General features: G+C 47.2%; 1 protein-coding gene across 4 annotated transcripts in view; it reads right to left on the bottom strand.

The window, feature by feature from the left end:
- LOC137300911 (matrix remodeling-associated protein 8-like) overlaps window positions 1–9,478 on the bottom strand; it is a 63,321-nt gene extending 53,843 nt beyond the window's left edge. For all 4 annotated transcript variants that reach the window (XM_067970173.1, XM_067970174.1, XM_067970175.1 and 1 more), the window contains exon 1: window positions 9,077–9,478. In XM_067970173.1, the coding sequence (XP_067826274.1) occupies window positions 9,077–9,125 (49 nt within the window). In that variant the 5' untranslated portion in view covers window positions 9,126–9,478. The remainder of the gene's footprint in view (window positions 1–9,076) is intronic.
- Window positions 9,479–21,874: the final 12,396 nt, after the last annotated feature.

The raw sequence follows: 21,874 nt of genomic DNA, 5'->3' as shown, positions 1-21,874 counted from the left end.
ATACATGATGGACATGCTCTCCAAAATGGGCTTTGGGGAGGGAGTTCACAATTGAATCCGACTGCTCTGCGGACATCTGTAGTGCAGTCCTAATCAATGGGTGGAAGTCAGAAAGCTTTCCAATCAGATCTGGAGTCATGCAGAGCTGACTTCTCTCCACAGTCTTGTTCGTAGGTTGTATTCAGCCATTTGCCGTGTCCATCAGGAAGGACACAGGTATCGGAGGGGGGTGGGTGATGATGCCGGGCAGTGGAGGTTCTCAGGTTAAGGCCTCCCTGTACACGGATAACGTCACCGTCTTCTGCTCCGACCAGCAGTCGGTCCACACACTAATGGGCATCTGCAACCGTTTCAAGCTGGCCTCAGGGACCAGAGTGAACCGAAGTAACAGCAAGGCCATGTTCTTTGGCAGGTGGGAGACCCTAACCCTAACCCTAATGCAGACCGACTGCCTGAAGATGCTGGGGATCTGGTTCGGGGGGCCCCTGGCCTGCACAAAGAACTGGGAGCAGCGAATCACCAAGGCCAAACAGAAGCTCGGTATGTGGGTGGGGCGATCCCTCTCCATAACCAGCAGGAACCTGGTGATAAGGTGTGAGGTACTCGCGGTCTTGCTCTACGTGGCCCAAGTCTGGCCCATTCCCCACAACTCCGCCGTCACAGCCACCCGAGCTACCTTCCACTTTGTATGAAGGTCCAAGGTAAAACGCGTCCGCAGGGTCACCACGTACAAGCCCCCAGACAAAGGGGGGAAGAACGTCCCCAATGTCGCCCTGATCCTGATGGCCACCTTTGTGCGTGGTTGCCTCAGGATATGTGTAGAGCCCCAGTACGCAAACACCACTACGTGCTGAGTTTCTACCTGGCCAACACACTGAGAAGGCTGGGTCTGGCCACGCTGGCCAAGCAGACGCAGGATGTCCCATCCAGCTAGACCGTACCCCCCTACCTGTCCCAGGTGGAGAAGTTCCTGAGGAGGAACCCCTTCGACCACAAGGCCATCAGACAGCAGTCAGCACGGAATGTGCTAAGGATCCTGCAGGGAAAGGAGAGGGTGGACTCGTTCAGGCAGTTCCCCGACCAGACAGTCGATGCCATTTGGCAGAACATCTCGTCCCCAGAGCTGACCAACAGGTGCCAGGATGTAGCCTGGATGGTGGTGAGAAAGGCCCTCCCAGTGCGGTCCTTCCAACATGCACAGATTCTCAGTGCCACCGCGAGTTGCCCTCGAGGATGCAGCGGGGAGGAGACCGTCGTCCACCTCCTGATGGGCTGCCATTTCGCACAGACGGTGTGGAGAGAGATGCATTGGTATGTGTCCCGGTTCATCTCCAACAGTTCAGTAACACAGGACGCTGTGTTCTACGGGCTGTTCCCCGGGGCGCACTCTGAGACAGACATCACCTGCAGCTGGAAGACCAACAACTCGGTGAAGGAGGCCCTTTGGTACGCCCAAAACCTGTTGGTCTTCCAGCTGGAGGAGCTGTCCTCGACTGAGTGTTGCCGATTGGCACATTCCAAGGTCCAGGAGTACATGCTGTGGGACGTACTGAAGGAAGGTATGGCCTACACAAAGGGTCTATGGGGAAAGGCCACCATGTAAGGCCACTCACTTTGTATTGTACAGAATGTATAAGAAGATATGTACTGTGTTTTGAATTGTCCTAATGGGATCATAGCGTGTGCGATCTGCATTGTATTGGTTTGAACCGCATTACTTGGAATTGTGTCCTTTTACATTGAACTGTGTGTATCTTTAAATTTTATGAAATAAAGTATATTTTGAAATAAAAAAAAGGTATCCCTATCATCTCAGAGTCAGAAGGTTGTGGGTTTAAGTCCCACTCCAGAGACTTGAGCACATAATCTAGTCTGACCAGTGCAGTACTGAGGGAGTGCTGCACTGTCAGAGGTGCCATCTTTTGGATGAGATGTTACACCAAGGCCCCGTCTAGTCTTTCAAGTAGATGCAAAAGATCCTATAGCACTATTTGACGAAGAGCCTGGTGGCCGTATAACCCATGCGCCAGTGCCTATAGGAGAGGAAGGAAGAAATCTAGTGCACGGGTACAAAAAGTACTAATGGAAAGTTGTTTTTTATCTCAAGGGGGTTGGAATACAAAGAGGAGGAAGTTATGCTTCAGTTGTATAGAGCCTTGGAGTACTGCATTCAGTTTTGGGCACTGCACCTCAGGGAAGATATATTGGCCTTGGAGGGGGTACAGCGCAGATTCACCAGAATGATACTAGGGCTGAAAGGGTTAAATTATGAGGACAGGTTGCATAAACTTGGCTTGTCTTCCCTTGAGTTTAGGAGGTTGTGGGGTGTCCTAACTGTCGTCTTTAAAATGATAAAGGATTCGATAGGGTAGATACAGAGAAACTATTTCCACTTATGGGGGAATCCAGAACAAGGGGCACAATCTTAAAATTAGAACTAGGTCCTTCAGGAGTAAAATCAGGATCCACTTTTTCACAGAAAGGGCAGCAGGAACCTGGAACTCTCTCCTGCAAACGGCTGTGGATGTTGGGTCAACTGAAATTTTCAGGACTGAGATCGACAGATTTTTATTAGGTAAAGCTATCAAGGGATAGGGATTAAAGGCGGGTAAATGGATGTGAGGTACAGATCGGCCATGATCTAATTAAATGGCGGAACAGCCTGGAGGGGCTGAATGACCTACTCCTGTTTCTAAAAGGAGACAAAAATTATTGTGACCTTAGGCAGATAAAGCAGCAGGTTAATACTGTGAAGAGGACAGAAGAATTACAGTCAATGTTAGTAACAGCTGTTTAGAATTAGAAAAATATTCTGAGCTGTGCAGAGTCAGGAACTTCAGGGTCACGTGACCCTGCTCTTGAAGGGTGAGAAGAGAAAAACAGTAAAAAAAACATTTAAAATATCATCTGGGGAGCACCTGCCAGGAAGTGAGTAACTAACCAGCGAACCACATTGGTGAAAGGCTTTGGAGTAAAACCAGAGAGAGTGCTGCAGCAGGCTCAATGGGAATAACAATGAGACAAATAAAAGTTGTCATAAACTAAGGATAAGCAAAAGAGCAAAGAATGTTCAACGGCATGAAGTATTATTTAATTCAAACCTCCATCCAAACGTTCTGAAAACAGGACAACCAGCATAATGCACAGCAACAGATCAGTATTACATACAGAATAATGCAAACAGGAGTGTGTTCCATTCAGTATAGCACACAGGACAGGCAGTGTTACACACAGGATATGGTGTGTTACACACAGGATAATACATAGGATATGGTGTGTTAAATACAGTATAGCACACAGGATAGGGTGTGTTGCATACAGGATAACACACAGGATAGAATGAGTTACATACAGGATAACACAGTATAGGGTGTGTTACATACAGAATAACACAAGGATAGGGTGTGTTACATACAGTAAAGCACACAGGATAGTTGTGTTACATAGGAACAAAGGAACAGGAGTAGGCCACTTAGCCCCTTAAGCTTGTTATGCCATTCAGTGAGATCATGGCTGATCTGCGACCTAACTCCATATACCCACCTTAGCCCCTTATCCCTTAATACCTTTGGTTAACAAAAATCTATCAATCTCAAATTTAAAATTAACAATTGAACTAGCATCAACTGCTGTTTGCGGAAGAGAATTCCAAACTTACACCATCTTTTGCGTGTAGAAGTGTTTCCTAACTTCACTCCTGAAAGTCCTGGCTCTAATTTTTAAGCTATGTCCCCTAGTCCTAGACTCCCCAACCAACAGAAATAGTTTCTCTCTATCTACCCTATCAGTTCCCCTTAATATCTTGAAAACTTCGATCAAATTGCCCTTTAACCTTCTAAATTCCAGGGAATACAACCCTAGTTTGTGTACTCTCTCCTCGTAATTTAACCCTTGGAGTCCAGGTATAATTTCAGTAAATCTATGCTGCACTCCCTCCAAGGCCAATATATCCTTCCTAAGGTGCAGTGCCCAGAACGGATCACAGTACTCCAGGTGTGGTCTAACCAGGGCTTTGTATAGCTGTAGCATATCTTCTACCTCCTTGTATTCTAGTTTTCTAGATATTAAGGCCAGCATTCCATTAGCCTTTTTGATTGTTTTCTGTACCTGTCCATGACATTTTAATGATCTATGTACATGGACCCCTTTGGGCCTCTGCTGTTTCAAGCTTTTCACCATTTAGAAAGTATTCTGATCTATCCTTTTTAGGTCCAAAGTGGATGACCTCATTCTTGGCTACATTGAAATTCATTTGTCGCAGTTTTGCCCATTCACTTAATCTATTAATATCTCTCAGCAATTTTATGCTTCCATCTACACTGCTTACAATGCTGCCTATCTTTGTGTCACACAGTATAACACACAGGATAGGGTGTGTTACATACTGGATAACACACAGGATAGGGTGTGTTACATACAGGATAACACACAGAATAGGATGTGTTACATACTGGATAACACACAGAATAGGGTGTGTTACATACTGGATAACACACAGAATAGGGTGTGTTACATACTGGTAACACACAGGATAGGGTGTCTTACATACAGTACAGAACACAGGACAAGGGTGTGTTACATACAGGATAACACACAGAATGGGGTGTATTACATACAGTATAGCACACAGGATAAGGTGTGTTCAATACAGAATAACGATAGATAAGGAGTCTGTTACATATGGGATAATTCACAGAAATAGCACACGAAATACAGGATAACACACAAACATTCCTGCGTTGCATAAGTATAACACACATATTACATAAGAGTGTTGATGGGCTATTCAACCTTGGGGACCATCACAGCTCTCTGATTCTAACCCCCACTCCCCTCTTACTGTCCCATTCGACATTGAATCATAGAAAGTTTATAGCACAGAAGGAAGCCATTCGGCCCATCGAGTCCACGCTGATCCACACACAGTTTCCATCAGGAGTCACTGGATAATGATCAGGAGCAGGGGACTTGATGGATTTATTGCCCTGGCTGAAATCAAATAATGCAGCACAAAACCTGAGCCTATTTTAAATAGAAATGAAACAAGTGTTTTATGCAAGGTTACGTGCTGTAAAATCATTTCACCGGCTTCACACTGCACAATGTGTCAATGCACAAAATAAAAGTACAGACCCACTCCCCTTTTCCTCTCTCTGATTCTAACCCCCACTCCCCTCTTACTGTCTGATTCTAATCCCACTCCCCTCTTACTGACTCTGATTCTAATCCCACTCCCCTCTTAGCGTCTCTGATTCTAAACCCCCACTCCCCTCTTACTGTCTCTGATTCTAACCCCACTCCCCTCTTACTGTCTCTGATTCTAATCCCACTCCCCTCTTACTGTCTCTGATTCTAACCCCACTCCACTCTTACTGTCTCTGATTCTAACCCCCACTCCCCTCTTACTGTCTCTGATTCTAAACCCCCACTCCCCTCTTACTGTCTCTGATTCTAACCCCACTCCCCTCTTGCTGTCTCTGATTCTAACCCCACTCCTCTCTTGCTGTCTCTGATTCTAACCCCACTCCACTCTTACTGTCTCTGATTCTAACCCCACTCCTCTCTTACTGTCTCTGATTCTAACCCCACTCCACTCTTACTGTCTCTGATTCTAACCCCACTCCTCTCTTACTGTCTCTGATTCTAACCCCACTCCACTCTTACTGTCCCTGATTCTAACCCCACTCCTCTCTTACTGTCTCTGATTCTAACCCCACTCCTCTCTTACTGTCTCTGATTCTAACCCCTGTCTTCGCTTACTGTGTCTGATTCTAACTCCACTCCTCTCTTACTGTCTCTGATTCTAACATAGATTTACAAAAACCCAACTTGCCTAATTCTCTTTCCACAAGATACAATCCTGCATCGACAATCATCAGGTTGGACTCCAATTTTTTGTTGATGGGAACTGGGATAAGTGGTGGGCCTGGAATGTGTGTCCTTTGATAATGACTCTCCCAATTTGTGTGTATTGCTATGGGTTTTAGTGTACGATGTGCCTGAACTAGCAGAGTGTACCGTGAGATGGTATAAATCATTTTCAGAGGTTTTAGATTTGCTTAGGAGATTTCAGTTTGCCTGTTTCTCCTTTGCTTCCACAAGACCATCCTAAATTTGTTATGGGGCGATTTTAACCCTGCCGCCCAGCGGAAATCGGCAGGGTGGGCAGTAAAAATTGGCAGTGGGACTGGGCCCGAGATCCCGTACTTTCCCGCAGGTTCCCACTTTAACAGGCTATTCTGAGCAGGCCTCATGGTTCTTCTTTAAATATAATATCATCAGGGCCTGGCTGCTATCATAACTAGAGGTCTTCACGGAAAAGCCTAGCAGGAATAGGAGTCGGGGTCAGAAGAGGCCCAAAAGGGTAAGTCTTGTTCCTTTTCTTGAATTCCTTGTGTGGCCAGGAAGAGCAAGAGTGCTCCTCCCCTGCCCTGGGCTTCCTACCCCACCCCCCAACCTTCTGTGAGGCCACTTAGCTGAGTGTCGGTGACCATTCCTTCGGCTGCCCAACATCCCGCTCCTGCCCGGCCTGCTGCCGCTTCCTGCTAGTTTTGGGCGGGAAACTGACGGGGCCTACGCAGATGTGGCCCGGGGATTAGAATCTCCCGGGCCTCATGTTGTCAAGGTTAGTATAGTTTGCCACCCTCTTCGGCCCCCAGTTAAAATCAAGGCTTTAGTCTTTCCAGTTTTCTCCCCTCCTATCCTGTAAGCATTGACTCATGCTGCGGCACAGGTTCCCCAGGCACTGACCGTCCTCCAGTGCCTCGATCGATTGGCCGTCCTTCATATGCGAGTCTAGTCAGTGAGTGTTGAAAGTACATTCGACAGTGGGGGCATCACAGCCAAGCCAAATCCTGTCCTCCTCTGGTTCCACACATGCATCTTTCAGCAGGACTGACTGGATAGTGATCAGGAGCAGGAACCCTGGTTGATTTGTTCCCCTCCCTAGCCCAGGGGCATTGAGGTCAATTGTAGCCACAACTGCCAGCATGACTGAGGTTCGCTATGCACACACCAGGGATAGACTTCTGGTCTATATTCAAATTTGACTGAATGAGTCCATATTTTATTCTGTGTCATCTGATCTAGCTTTGGATAAAACATGATGTGGAGATGCCGGTGATGGACTGGGGTTGACAATTGTAAACAATTTTACAACACCAAGTTATAGTCCAGCAATTTTATTTTAAATTCACAAGCTTTCGGAGGCTTCCCCCTTCGTTAGGTGAACGATGTGACACATCGTTCACCTGACGAAGGGGGAAGCCTCCGAAAGCTTGTGAATTTAAAATAAAATTGCTGGACTATAACTTGGTGTTGTAAAATTGTTTACAATTGGATAAAACAGAGGGTGAACAGAACTGTCACATTAGCCAAATTCCTTCGAGAGTGAATCTCACCATTATTCCCAAGGGTTAGATTTTGTGGTCGTCGAGATATTAGTTGGAGGACACTTTCCACACCAAGTAAACAGTGTGAGCATCAAACACTCCCAGGACAGGTACAGCACGGGTTAGATACAGAGTAAAGCTCCTTCAGCTTTACCCCAACATTGTGCTTTAACCCTGGTGTGAATTTTACCATTCCCCACGCCAGCCATCTTTGTGGCCCATCTGAGTGAGAGTGCCAATTTTTACTGATTTGTGCCAGTTTGCTGCTGGGAGCCCACACCCAGTGGAAGCTGGGTTGAGATTGGCAAAACTAATTTCACATTGGATCCTTATAAGAGAGGGGAGGCTTTCATTTCTTTTGTACTGGTTCAGATCCATCCCAGAGAGGCAAGAATTTAAACCCACTGCACCGTCCAGTCCCCAGGGCCACTCTATGAGGATGTTTCTTCCTGGTTTGATGGCGATATTTCCTTCCCACTCGCTATGTTGGCTCTTCACTCAGCACAGCCAGCACTGATCGACCTCTAGAACAGGAGAGGATGTGGAATGGAATGACTCCCCATACCACTGCTTGCTGATGGGTCTTCGAATTGATGTCAGCTGAGCAGAAGCCCAAAATGAGAGGTCTCTTTGGGACTATAACCACTGGAGCAGAGGTGGCTATGAGGAGATTTAATAATTTTAAAATTATTAAGGGTTTTGACAGAGTGAATTTGGAAAGACTATTTCCTCTGATTGAGGAGTCAGTGATGAGGGATCATCAATTTAAAATTATCACCGAGAGTTCCTATGTTCCTAGGAGAGAGGTTGCGAAAGGGTTGTTGGCTCATGGATTGCTTTACCACCGGGAATGGTTGAGGCAGAGACCATTGCATCTTTTAAGGGAAAGTTAGATAAATATTTGAAGCCGAGGAAGATACTAAGCTATGGGGAGAAAGCCAGGCTTAGTTTTGAATTGTTGTAGCAAATGGTTAACACAGACCCGTTGGGCCAAATGGCCTCCTCCTGTGCTGTAAAATTTATTGTGTTTTGGACAGGTAAGTACCATAATTCTAGGTAAGACCGATGCCTCCTTCAATTCCCTCATAATCCTTGGCTCAAGGTACAAATGAATGAGACACACTCAAATAAATGTTTTAAGAACAAACCCAAAGCAATCTCCCAGGAACCTGAGTGTCTGAGCCACGGGAGACATGCTAGTCAAAGCACGAAGAGCAGAGTGGAACACAGGCTGCCTCCAGTCACAATGTCCTGAAGATTGCTCTTCGGCCGAAGAAGAGCTGAGCAGAGCAGCTCTAAATGTGTAGGAGAAACCGCACAGCATCATTAGCACCAGCAGCAGGGACCTTAGCCTAAACTCTGTCGCTTTATTCCAGGGACAGATGTTGTTTATTGAAAAGTCACTGGCCATGTCCATCCAACTTCTGACTAAAGCACCAGGAATGATCACGAGTCAACAAGCTGCCACAGTGCCTGTGCCCTAACACCCTGCAAACTCACATTGTTCAACTCGCAACACCCTAACCAGCAAACTTCAGTTTGGCGATTGCCTCTTTGTCCAGTTTTTGGGTGACAGAGAAGAATGCAAAATTTGAATCAGGAAACAATAATGAGATTTAATGTCTCTGAATCATTAACTAAATAACAATGTGACTTTTTTTAAATCGGAGGGTAGGACTTCTTACCTTTTAAGAGCAGGAGATGCCACACCAAGAGTTTTGCCAGCTGTCCCATTCTCTCTCTTTATCTTTTGTCTGCAGTAAACTTTTCACGGTTGTTTCAAATCAAAAACAAATCATGACATCATCACAGCCTTTTGTTACAGAAGCTCCAAGTGTTTTTGCTCCAAAAGGGACCTGTTTAAGTTTGGAGTTTTTCTTTTATCGGAAGTGGGGGGGGGGGGAGTTCTGTCCTGTCAGTAAAGTTTTTTTCTCAAGGTGGGACCAGCCTCACAAGCAAATGAGCCCCTTTTGTCTCCAATTAATTCCGAAGCCTATGCTGTTTCTAACTTTGGCAGAGGGTAATGTGACTCTCCGGCTAATCGCACTGCTCTGCACGGCTCCAGATCCTAAACTGTGTTTTCTTCTTTCTGTGAGTATGTTATTAATTTGCTCGGAATTGGAGCAACTTCGAGCTGTCCCAGCCCCTTTTGACTCTGGGCCAAAAAGCTTCTCCACTTGGGATTTTTCTTAAGTTATTTTGATTTTTTCCCCTTTAATCTATCCTCCACGTACTGGCCTGAACTTGCCTTATTGAAGGCTCTGAACCGAGATCTATTAACCCTCTGTGTGCTGGTATATTTCAAAGTGCAATATTCTCTCAAAAACAGTGTGTATTGCTTCACTTTATCAAGTACAGCCAGAAACAGACAGACTTGTATTTAAACAGCAACTTAACTTCCCTCCTTCTTCAGAAGCCCTAACTTACCACGTCTGTCAAAAATGGGCTTGAGCTGCCTTGTGGCATGTGCTTAACTGTGCCAGCAGCTCAAGGGGCAGGCAGTTTTTTTATTTGTTCATGGAAAGTGGGCGTCGCTGGCGAGGCCAGCATATATTGCCCATTCCTAATTGCCCTCGAGAAGATGGTGGTGAGCCGCCTTCTTGAACCGCTGCAGTCCGTGTGGTGAAGGTTCTCCCACAGTGCTGTTAGGAAGGGAGTACCAGGATTTTGACCCAGCGACGATGAAGGAACGACGATATATTTCCAAGTCGGGATGGTGTGTGACTTGGACAGGAATGTGCAGGTGGTGTTGTTCCCATGTGCCTGCTGTTCTTGTCCTTCTAGGTGGTAGAGGTCGTGGGTTTGGGAGGTGCTGTCGAAGAAGCCTTGGCGAGTTGCTGCAGTGCATCCTGTGGATGGTACACACTGCAGCCACAGTGCGTCAGTGGTGAAGGGAGTGAATGTTTAGGGTGGTGGATGGGGTGCCAATCAAGCGGGCTGCCATGGTCCGGATGGCGTCGAGCTTCTTGAATGTTGTTGGTGCTGCACTCATCCAGGCAAGTGGAGAGTATTCCATCACACTCCTGACTTGTGCCTTGTAGATGGTGGAGTCAGGAGGTGAGTCACTCGCCGCAGAATGCCCAGCCTCTGACCTGCTCTTGTAGCCTCAATATTTACATGGCTGGTCCAGTTAAGTTTCTGGTCAATGGTGACCCCCAGGATGTTGATAGTGGAGGATTTGGCAATGGTAATGCCGTTGAATGTCAAGGGGAGGTGATTGGACTCTCTCTTGTTGGAGATGGTCATTGCCTAGCACTTGTCTGGCGCGAATGTTACTTGCCACTTATGAGCCCAAGCCTGGTTGTTGTCCAGGTCTTGCTGCATGCGGGCTCGGACTGCTTCATTATCTGAGGGATTGCAAATGGAACTGAACACTGTGCAATCATCAGCGAACATTCCCATTTCTGACCTTATGATGGAGGGAAGGTCATTGATGAAGCAGCTGAAGATGGTTGGGCCAAGGACACTGCCCTGAGGAACTCCTGCAGCAATGTCCTGGGGCTGAGATGATTGGCCTCCAACAACCACTACCATCTTCCTTTGTGCTAGGTATGACTCCAGCCACTGGAGAGTTTTCCCCGATTCCCATTGACTTCAATTTTACTAGGGCTCCTTGGTGCCACATTCGTTCAAATGCTGCCTTGATGTCAAGTGCACTCATTCTCACCTCACCTGTGGAATTCAGCTCTTTTGTCCATGTTTGGACCAAGGCTGTAACGAGGTCTGGAGCTGAGTGGTCCTGGCGGAACCCAAACTGAGCATCAGTGAGCAGGTTATTGGTGAGTAAGTGCCGCTTGATGGCACTGTCGACGACACCTTCCATCACTTTGCTGATGTTTGAGAGTAGGCTGATGGGGCGGTAATTGGCCGGATTGGATTTGTCCTGCTTTTTGTGGACAGGACATACCTGGGCAATTTTCCACATTGTCGGGTAGATGCCAGTGTTGTAGCTGTACTGGAACAGCTTGGCTAGAGGCGCAGCTAGTTCTGGAGCACAAGTCTTCTGCACTACAGCCGGGATGTTGTCGGGGCCCATAGCCTTTACTGTATCCAGTGTATTCAGCTGTTTCTTGATATCACATGGAGTGAATCGAATTGGCTGAAGACTGGCTTCCGTGATGGTGGGGATATCGGGAGGAGGCCGAGATGGATCATCCGCTCGGCACTTCCGGCTGAAGATGGTTGCAAACACTTCAGCCTTGTCTTTTGCACTCACGTGCTGGACTCTGCCGTCATTGAGGATGGGGATGTTTACAGAGCCTCCTCCTCCCGTTAGCTGTTTAACTGTCCACCACCATTCACGACTGGATGTGGCAGGACTGCAGAGCTTTGATCTCATCCGTTAGTTGTGCAATCGCTTAGCTCTGTCTATAGCATGTTGCTTCCGCTGTTTAGCATGCATGTAGTCCTGTGTTGTAGCTTCACCAGGTTGGCACCTCATTTTTAGGTACACCTGGTGCTGCTACCTGGCATGCTCTTCTATATTCCTCATTGAACCAGGGTTGATCCCCTGGTTTGTTGGTAATGGTGGAGTGAGGAATAGGCTGGGCCATGAGGTTACAGATTGTGCTGGAATACAATTCTGCTGCTGCTGATGGCCCACAGCGCCTCATGGATGCCCAGTTTTGAGCTGCTAGATCTGTTCTGAATCTATCCCATTTAGCACGGTGGTAGTGCCACACAACACGTTGGATGGTATCCTCAGTGCGAAGACGGGACTTCATCTCCACGAGGACTGTGCGGTGGTCACTCCTACCAATACTGTCATGGACAGATGCATTTGCGACAGGTAGATTGGTGAGGACGAGGTCAAGTAGGTTTTACCCTCCAGTTGATTCGCTCACCACCTGCCGCAGGCCCAGTTTGGTAGCTGTGTCCTTCAGGACTCGGCCAGCTGTGGTGCTACCGAGCCACTACTTGGTGATGGACATTGAAGTCCCCCACCCAGAGTACATTCTGTGCCCTTGCTACCCTCAGTGCTTCCGCCAAGTGGTGCTCAACATGGAGGAGGACTGATTTGTCAGCTGAGGGAGGACAGTAGGTGGTAATCAGCAGGAAGTTTCCTTGCCCATGTTTAGCCTGATGCCATGAGATCCAGAGTCAATGTTGAGGACTCCCAGGGCCACTCCCTCCTGACTGTATATCACTGTACCGCCACCTCTGGTAGGTCTGTCCTGCTGGTGGGACAGGACATACCTAAGGATACTAAATGGAAGAGTCTGGGACGTTGGCTGGAAGGTAAGATTCTGTGAGTATGGCTATGTTGCTTGACTCGTCTGTGGGATAGTTCTCCCAATTTTGGCACAAGTCCCCAGATGTTCGTGAGGAGGACTTTGCAGGGTCGACTGGGCTTCGGTTTGCCTTTGTCGTGTCCCGGTGCCTCGCGATCTGACCGGTTTTATTTTTATTGTGACTTTTTTAAGCAAGATTTTACAACTAAGTGGCTTGCTAGGCCATTTCAGAGGGTTAATTAAGAATCAACCACATTGCTGTGGATCTGGAGTCACATATCGGCCAGACCAGGTAAGGATGGCAGGTTTCACTTCCCTAAAGGGAATTCGCGAACCAGATGGGTTTTTACGACAATTCAGTAGTTTCATGGCAACCATTACTAATGCTAGTTTTTTTAATTCCAGATTTTTAAATTAACTGAATTTAAAATCTCCAGCTGCTGTAGCAGGATTTAAACGCGTGACTCTCAATTATTAGTCTAAACAGCTGGATTATTCGTCTAGTAACATCACCACTACGCTACCATATCCTATACCATGGCATGTTGAATTTTTCAAGAGGAATTGCTCCCCCTAATTTGAATAGGCCACTGGCACAGGATGGGCCTGTCCGGGGAGTTAGGACTGGGCCTCGGGCACACTTGGCTGGGGAGCATGAGATGAATGACCAGTTAATCTATAGTTTTTTTGGTGGGTTTGGTTCTCACAAAACAGATACATGTGGCAATATTAGTGTATTTTTTCTCTCTCCCCCCTCCATGCACAGTGACTGCTCCCCATGCGCCTTCCCCAAGTGCCTATAGCTTTTAAATTATTTGTTCTTGGGATATAAGCCAGTGTTTATTGCCCATCCCTAGTTGCCCTGAGGGCATTAAGAGTCAACCACAAAGGGTGGGACTGGAGTCACGTGTAGGCCAGACCAGGATAGAGGAAACAAGTTCCATTCCCTGAAAGACATTAGTGTCCAGCTGGGTTTTTATGACAATCCGGCAGCTTTCATGGTCATTTCTGTCTGCTGATTTATTGAATTTGGTTTTACAATTTGCCATGGTGGGATGTGAACTCAAGATTTCTGGGTGCTCGCCCAGTACCATAACCACTTGGCTTCTGAATCCTGTTCACATCGAGTCTACAGCACAGAAACAGGCCATTTGGCCCAACTGGTCTATGCTGGCATTTATGTTCCACACGAGCCTCCTCCCTCCCTACTTCATCTAATCATACATTTTTATTCCTTTCTCCCTTGTGTGCTTATCTAGCTTCCCCTTAAATGCGTCTATGCTATTTGCCTCAACTCCTCCTTGTGTTAGCGCATTCCATGTTCTTACCACTCTTTGGGTAAAGAAATTATGTTCAGCTGTGAATACAGCTGTACACTGTTCATGAGGTGTATATTTTCCACAAAGTCCCCACAGTTGGGGAGTGGGGAGTATAAAAATATTTTACATAGTTTCCACTGGTTGGGGATTCTAAGAGTAAGGAGCACAGTCTAAAAATTAGAGCCAGACCTTTCAGGAGTGAGATTAGAAAACATTTCTACACACAAAGGGTGGTAGAAGTTTGGAACTCTCTTCCGCAAACGGCAATTGATACGAGCTCAATTGCTAAACTTAAATCTGAGATAGAAAGCTTTTTGGCAACCAAAGGTATTAAGGGATATGGGCCAAAGGCAGGTATATGGAGTTAGATCACAGATCAGCCATGATCTTATCAAATGGCGGAGCAGGCATGAGAGCTGAATGGCCTACTCCTGTTCCTATGTTCCTATAGTTTTTTGGAGAATTTCATGCAATTCATCAGATCTCTCCCCGACCTTTTAGAGCATCAGAAAAACACACACTCCCGAAAAACATGCAGTGCTAACGGAGAGCGGGAGGTCCCAATCAGCGATCACGCTGGCACTGGATCACAATCAGGAGCCAGGATTCTGGGTATCTTTTCCCCATTCCCAACCCAAGGTCACTGGGGCCATTTGCAACGCCCCCTACTGTTTAGCCCTGATGAGATCAGCTAACTCATTGCAGGCTGGGGCGCAAATCCAAACTCCTCTGACACGACTCGATAACACGCCCCTCGATAACACGCCCTCTATCAACACCCCTCTATTTCACACCCTTTATAGACACACCCGTCTCTAGACAAGCTCCAGTAGCCACACCCCTCTGCAATACACCTTCGATAACACGCCCCTCAATACACATCCATCTATAGCACACCCTGAATAACACGCACTCCAGAATCACCCCTCTATAACACCCTGTTATAAATACTACTCTATACACACCCCTCTAGAAGGCACCCCACTTGAACACACCCCTCAAGAACACACCCCTCTAAGCACACCCAACTATAACATGCAGTCTAGAAACGCCCCCCCTATAAAAACCCATCTATACACGCCCCTCCATAACACGCTCTTTATTTTTTTATTCGTTCATGGGATGTGGGCATCGCTGGCAAGGCCGGCATTTATTGCCCATCCCTTATTGCCCTTGAGAAGGTGGTGGTGAGCCACCTTCTTGAACCGCTGCAGTCCGTGTGGTGAAGGTTCTCCCACAGTGCTGTTAGGAAGGGAGTTCCAGGATTTTGACCCAGCGACGATGAAGGAACGGCGATATATTTCCAAGTCGGGATGGTGTGTGACCTGGACTGAAATGTGCAGGTGGTGTTGTTTCCATGTGCCTGCTGCTCTTGTCCTTCTAGGTGATAGAGGTTGCGGGTTTGGGAGGTGCTGTCGAAGAAGCCTTGGCGAGTTGCTGCAGTGCATCCTGTGGATGGTCTACACTGCAGCCACAGTGCGCCGGTGGTGAAGGGAGTGAATGTTTAGGGTGGTGGATGGGGTGCCAATCCAGCGGGCTGCTTTGTCCTGGATGGTTTCGAGCTTCTTGAGTGTTGTTGGAGCTGCACTCATCCAGGCAAGTGGAGAGCATTCCATCACACTCCTGACTTGTGCCTTGTAGATGGTGGAAAGGCTTTGGGGAGTCAGGAGGTGAGTCACTCGCCGCAGAATACCCAGCCTCTGACCTGCTGTTGTAGCCACAGTATTTATGTGGCTGGTCCAGTTAAGTTTTTGGTCAATGGTGACCCCCAGGATGTTGATGGTGGGGGATTCGTTGATGGTTCTGCCGTTGAATGTCAAGGGGTGGTGGTTAGACGCTCTCTTGTTGGAGATGGTCATTGCCTGGCATGAATGTTACTTGCCGCTTATGAGCCCAAGCCTGGATGTTGTCCAGGTCTTGCTGCATGCGCGCACACACTGCTTCATTATCTGAGGGGTTGCGAATGGACCTGAACACTGTGCAATCATCAGCGAACATTCCCATTTCTGACCTTATGATGGAGGGAACATCATTGATGAAGCAGCTGAAGATGATTGGGCCTAGGACACTGCCCTGAGAAACTCCTGCAGCAATGCCCTGGGGCTGAGATGATTGGCCTCCAACAACCACTACCATCTTCCTTTGTGCTAGGTATGAGTCCAGCCACTGGAGAGTTTTCCCTCTCATTCCCATTGACTTCAATTTTACTAGGGCTCCTTGGTGCCACACTCGGTCAAATGCTGCCTTGATGTCAAGGGCAGTCACTCTCACCTCACCTCTGGAATTCAACTCTTTTGTCCATGTTTGGGCCAAGGCTGTAATGAGGTCTGGAGTCGAGTGGTCCTGGCGGAACCCAAACTGAGCATTGGTGAGCAGGTTATTGGTGAGTAGGTGCCGCTTGATGGCACTGTCGACGACACCTTCCATCACTTTGCTGATGATTGAGAGTAGACTGATGGGGCGGTAATTGGCCGGATTGGATTTGTCCTGCTTTTTGTGGACAGGACATACCTGGGCAATTTTCCACATTGTCGGGTAGATGCCAATGTTGTAGCTGTACTGGAACAGCTTGGCTAGAGGTGCAGACTAGTTCTGGACCGCAAGTCTTCAGCACTACAGCTGGGATGTTTTCGGGGCCCATAGCCTTTGCTGTATCCAGTTCACTCAGCCGTTTCTTGATATCACTTGGAGTGAATCGAATTGGCTGAAGACTGGCTTCTGTGATGGTGGGGAGGCCGGCATTTATTGCCCATCCCTAATTGCCCTTGAGAAGGTGGTGGTGAGCCACCTTCTTGAACCGCTGCAGTCCATGTGGTGAAGGTTCTCCCACAGTACTGTTATCATGGAATAAAAGGGGAAGTTGCAACATGGATACGGAATTGGCTAAGTGACAGGAAACAGAGAGTAGTGGTGGACGGTTGTTTTTCGGACAGGAGGGAGGTGTACAGTGGTGTTCCCCAGGAGTCGGTGCTGGAACCACTGCTTTTCTTGATATATATTAATAACTTGGACTTGGGTCTTCAGAGCACAATTTCAAAATTTACATATGACACAAAACCTGTTAACAGTGAAGAGGATAGCAATAGACTTCAAGAGGATATAGACAGGCTAGTGGCTTGGGCGGACACGTGGCAGATGAAATTTAACACAGAGAAATGCGAAGTAATGCATTTCGGTAGGAAGAGCGAAGCAATATAAACTAGAGGGCACAACTCTAAAAGGGGTAGAGGAACAGAGAAATCTGAGGATATGTGTGCACAAATCGTTGAAGGTGGCAGGGCAGGTTGAGAAAGCGGTTAAAAAAGCATACGGGCTCCTGGGCTTTATAAATAGAGGCAGAGTACAGAAATATGGAAGTCATGCTGAACCTTCATAAAACACTGGTTCAGCAACAACTGGTGTATTGTGTTCAGTTCTGGGCACTGCACTTTAGGAAAGATGTGAAGGCCTTGGAGAGGGTGCAGAAGAGATTTACTAGAATGAATAAGGTATTGGTGAGACCGCACCTGGAATACTGCATACAGTTTTGGTCTCCATACTTAAGAAAAGACATACTTGCTCTCGAGGCAGTACAAAGAAGGTTCACTCGGTTAATCCCAGGGATGAGGGGGCGGACATATGAGGAGAGGTTGAGTAGATTGGGACTCTACTCATTGGAGTTCAGAAGAATGAGAGGCGATCTTATTGAAACATATAAGATTGTGAAGGGTCTTGATCGGGTGGATGCAGTAAGGATGTTCCCAAAGATGGGTGAAACTAGAACTAGGGGGCATAATCTTAGAATAAGGGGCTGCTCTTTCAAAACTGAGATGAGGAGAAACTTCTTCACTCAGAGGGTGGTAGGTCTGTGGAATTTGCTGCCCCAGGAAGCTGTGGAAGCTACATCATTAGATAAATTTAAAACAGAAATAGACAGTTTCCTAGAAGTAAAGGGAATTAGGGGTTATGGGGAGCGGGCAGGAAATTGGACATGAAGCTGAGTTCGGATCGGTCAATGCCCTGTGGGTGGCGGAGAGGGCCCAGGGGCTATGTGGCCGGGTCCTGCTCCGACTTCTTGTGTTCTTTAGATTTGTGGTTGGGATCAGATCAGCCATGATCTTATTGAATGGCGGAGCAGGCTCGAGGGGCCGATTGGCCTACTCCTGCTCCAATTTCTTATGTTCTTATGTAAGGGTCGGTAACCAGAGGAAAAAGATTTAAGATGATTGGCAAAAGAATCAGAGGTGACACGAAGAAAAAAATTTTAAGCAGTGAGTTGTTGTGATCCGGAATGCACTGCCTGAAAGGATGGTAGAAGCAGATTCAATAGTAATTTTCAAAAGGAATTGGGTAAATACTTGAAGGGAAAAAATTTACAGGGCTATGGGGAAAGAGCAGGGGAGTAGGACTAATTGGAAAGCTCTACCAAAGAGCCGGCACAGGCACAATGGGCTGAATGGCCTCCTTCTGTACTGTAACATTCTGTGATTCTACAGAATTTATAGCACAGAAACAGGCTATTTGGACCAACAAGTCTATGCCGGTGTTTATGCTCCACATGAGCCTCCTCTCACCTTACTTCATCTCACCCTATCAACATATCCTTTTATTACTTTCTCCCTCATGTACTCCCTCAAATGCTTCTATGTTATTTGCCTCAACTACTCCTCGTGGTAGCGAGTTCCACTGTCTGGGTAAAAAGTTTATCTGGAATTCTTTATTGGATTTATTCATGACTATCTTATATCTATGGCCCCTAGTTTTGGATTCCCCCACAAGTGGAAACATCTTCTCAACATCTGCCCTATCAAACCTCTTCACAATTTCAAAATCTCTGTCAGGCCACATCTCAGTCTTCTCTTTTCTAGAGAAAACAGCCCTAACTCTTTTAGTAGGAGCAGAAGTTATAAATATAAACTATTGAAAAATCAATTTAAACTAGTACTTCACACAAGGGCCAATAAATGTCTGGAATAATTGGCCAGGCCCAGAGTAGAGATACAGATGATGGTATCGTTCAAAACACAGTTAGATGGCAGGCTGCAAGAGATTGAATTTGAGAGGGATGAGACTCCCTGGACCAAACAATCATTCTTGACTATTACATACAAACATATGAAAAATGATGGACAGGAAAAGACCTACTGGTCCATCCAGCCTGTCCCACACAGTTGTGATGCCTTGTGCATCATGACCCAGACACTTTCCAACCCACCTGGAGCCATGTAATCTCCTGGGAGGAGGGGGGAATCTGGAAAATTCCTCACTGATCTCCTTCGGCAATCAAAACTAGTGGAAGGGTGCCGCTGTATTTTTCGCACAGCACACCAAGGAAACCTGCCAGGAGGGGGGCCTCGGGACAGAAGAGACTTTAGAATACTCACTGATGATAAAGGTGTGATTTTTGTTGGGTAAGGGTATCAAGGAATATGGAGCAATGGCAGGTAAATTGAGTTTGGTTACAGATCGGCCATGATTTAATTGAATGGTGGAATAGGCGTAAGGGGCTGAACGGTCTCCTATGTCAGTGTTTTGACAAATGGGAATCCTTGGATAGCCAACATGCTGGATGGTTCTTCAGAAGGACCCCAATTACAGCATGTAATAAAGGAGGAGGAGGCTCTGTAAACATCCCCATCCTCAATGATGGCGGAGTCCAGCACGAGAGTGCAAAAGACAAGGCTGAAGTGTTTGCAACCATCTTCAGCCAGAAGTGCCGAGTGGATGATCCATCTTGGCCTCCTCCCAAGATCCCCACCATCACCGAAGCCAGGCTTCAGCCAATTCAATTCACTCCACGTGATATCAAGAAACGGTTGAGTGCACTGGATACAGCAAAGACTATGGGCCCTGACAACATCCCGGCTGTAGTGCTGAAGGCTTGTGCTCCAGAACTAGCTGCGACTCTAGCCAAGCTGTTCCAATACAGCTACAACACTGGCATCTACCGACAATGTGGAAAATTGCCCAGGTATGTCCTGTCCACAAAAAGCAGGACAAATCCAATCCGGCCAATTACCGCCCCATCAGTCTACTCTCAATCATCAGCAAAGTGATGGAAGGTGTCGTCGACAGTGCTATCAAGCGGCACTTACTCACCAATAACCTGCTCACCGATGCTCAGTTTGGGTTCCGCCAGGACCACTCGGCTCCAGACCTCATTACAGCCTTGGTCCAAACATGGACAAAAGAGCTGAATTCCACAGGTGAGGTGAGAGTGACTGCCCTTGACATCAAGGCAGCATTTGACCGAGTGTGGCACCAAGGAGCCCGAGTAAAATTGAAGTCAATGGGAATCAGGGGGAAAACTCCCCAGTGGCTGGAGTCATACCTAGCACAAAGGAAGATGGTAGTGGTTGTTGGAGGCCAATCATCTCAGCCCCAGGACATTGCTGCAGGAGTTCCTCAGGGAAGTGTCCTAGGCCCAACCATCTTCAGCTGCTTCATCAATGACCTTCCCTCCATCATAAGGTCAGAAATGGGGATATTCGCTGATGATTGCAGTGTTCAGTTCCATTCGCAACCCCTCAGATAATGAAGCAGTGCGTGCGCGCATGCAGCAAGACCTGGACAACATCCAGGCTTGGGCTGATAAGTGGCAAGTAACATTCTTGCCAGACAAGTGCCAGGCAATGACCATCTTCAACAAGACAGAGTCCAACCACCTCCCCTTGACATTCAACGGCATTACCATCACAGAATCCCCCACCATCAACATCCTGGGAGTCACCATTGACCAGAAACTTAACTGGACCAGCCATATAAATACTGTGGCTACAACAGCAGGTCAGAGGCTGGGTATTCTGCGGAGAGTGACTCCCCAAAGCCTTTCCATCATCTACAAGGCACAAGTCAGGAATGTGATGGAATATTCTCCACTTGCCTGGATGAGTGCAGCTAAAACAACACTCAAGAAGCTCGACACCATCCAGGACAAAGCAGCCCGCTTGATTGGCACCCCATCCACCACCCTAAACATTCACTCCCTTCACCACCGGCGCACTGTGGATGTAGTGTTTTCCATCCACAGGATGCACTGCAGCAACTCGCCAAGGCTTCTTCGACAGCACCTCCCAAACCCGCGACCTCTACCACCTAGAAGGTCAAGAGCAGCAGGTACATGGGAACAACACCATCTGCAAGTTCCCCTCCAAGTCACACACCATCCTGACTTGGAAATATATCGCCATTCCTTCATCGTCGCTGGGTCAAAATCCTGGAATTCCCTTCCTAACAACACTGTGGGAGAACCTTCACCACATGAACTACAGCAGTTCAAGAAGGCGGCTCACCTTCTCAAGGGCGATTAGGGATGGGCAATAAATGCTGGCCTCGCCAGTGATGCCCACATCCCATGAACGAATAAAAAAGTCATGCTTGAAGGCCCGTCAAGGTGACCGATAGACAACACTGCCCAGTCAGCTGCACTTGACAAAATACCACCAACCATTTCTACAGGCCCTGGTGCACCTACCTGGCAAAAACTGAAGGGACTTGTCTGCTCAGGTGAAATTATGGGAGGTAATTTTAACCTAACTCACCAAGCGGGAAACCCACGGGATTGGGTGGCATGCCGGTTTTATACCTTCGCCCTATATATTGGCTTCAATGGAGAGAAAATCAGGCTGGGTGTAAAACCAGCATTGTACCCAATCCCATCCATTTCCCAATGGGCTGGTTAGGTTAAAATTGCTCCCTACGCGTGCTAGTTTCTGGAGTAAGGCTTGAATCCTCAACTTTTTGACCCAGAAACGAGAGTGTTACCACTGAGCCACGGCTGACAGCTAAAAAGGAGAATAAACTTCAGGAGCATCTTACAAAAATCTAAGTGGGGTAGATTTTGACTTTGTGCGATAATGTAAAAAGGGTAATAGGAAATCGGCAGTCCGTTTTACATCTCTCACGATTTTCATTTCCAATGATATAGCGTCAAATGGCTGCCGACACGCTTTCA

This window comes from Heptranchias perlo, chromosome 32 (genome assembly GCF_035084215.1).
Source record: "Heptranchias perlo isolate sHepPer1 chromosome 32, sHepPer1.hap1, whole genome shotgun sequence".
Lineage (NCBI taxonomy): Eukaryota > Metazoa > Chordata > Chondrichthyes > Hexanchiformes > Hexanchidae > Heptranchias > Heptranchias perlo.
The sequence above is the reverse complement of the archived record's forward strand: the minus strand, read 5'-3'. Positions and strand labels throughout refer to the sequence as shown.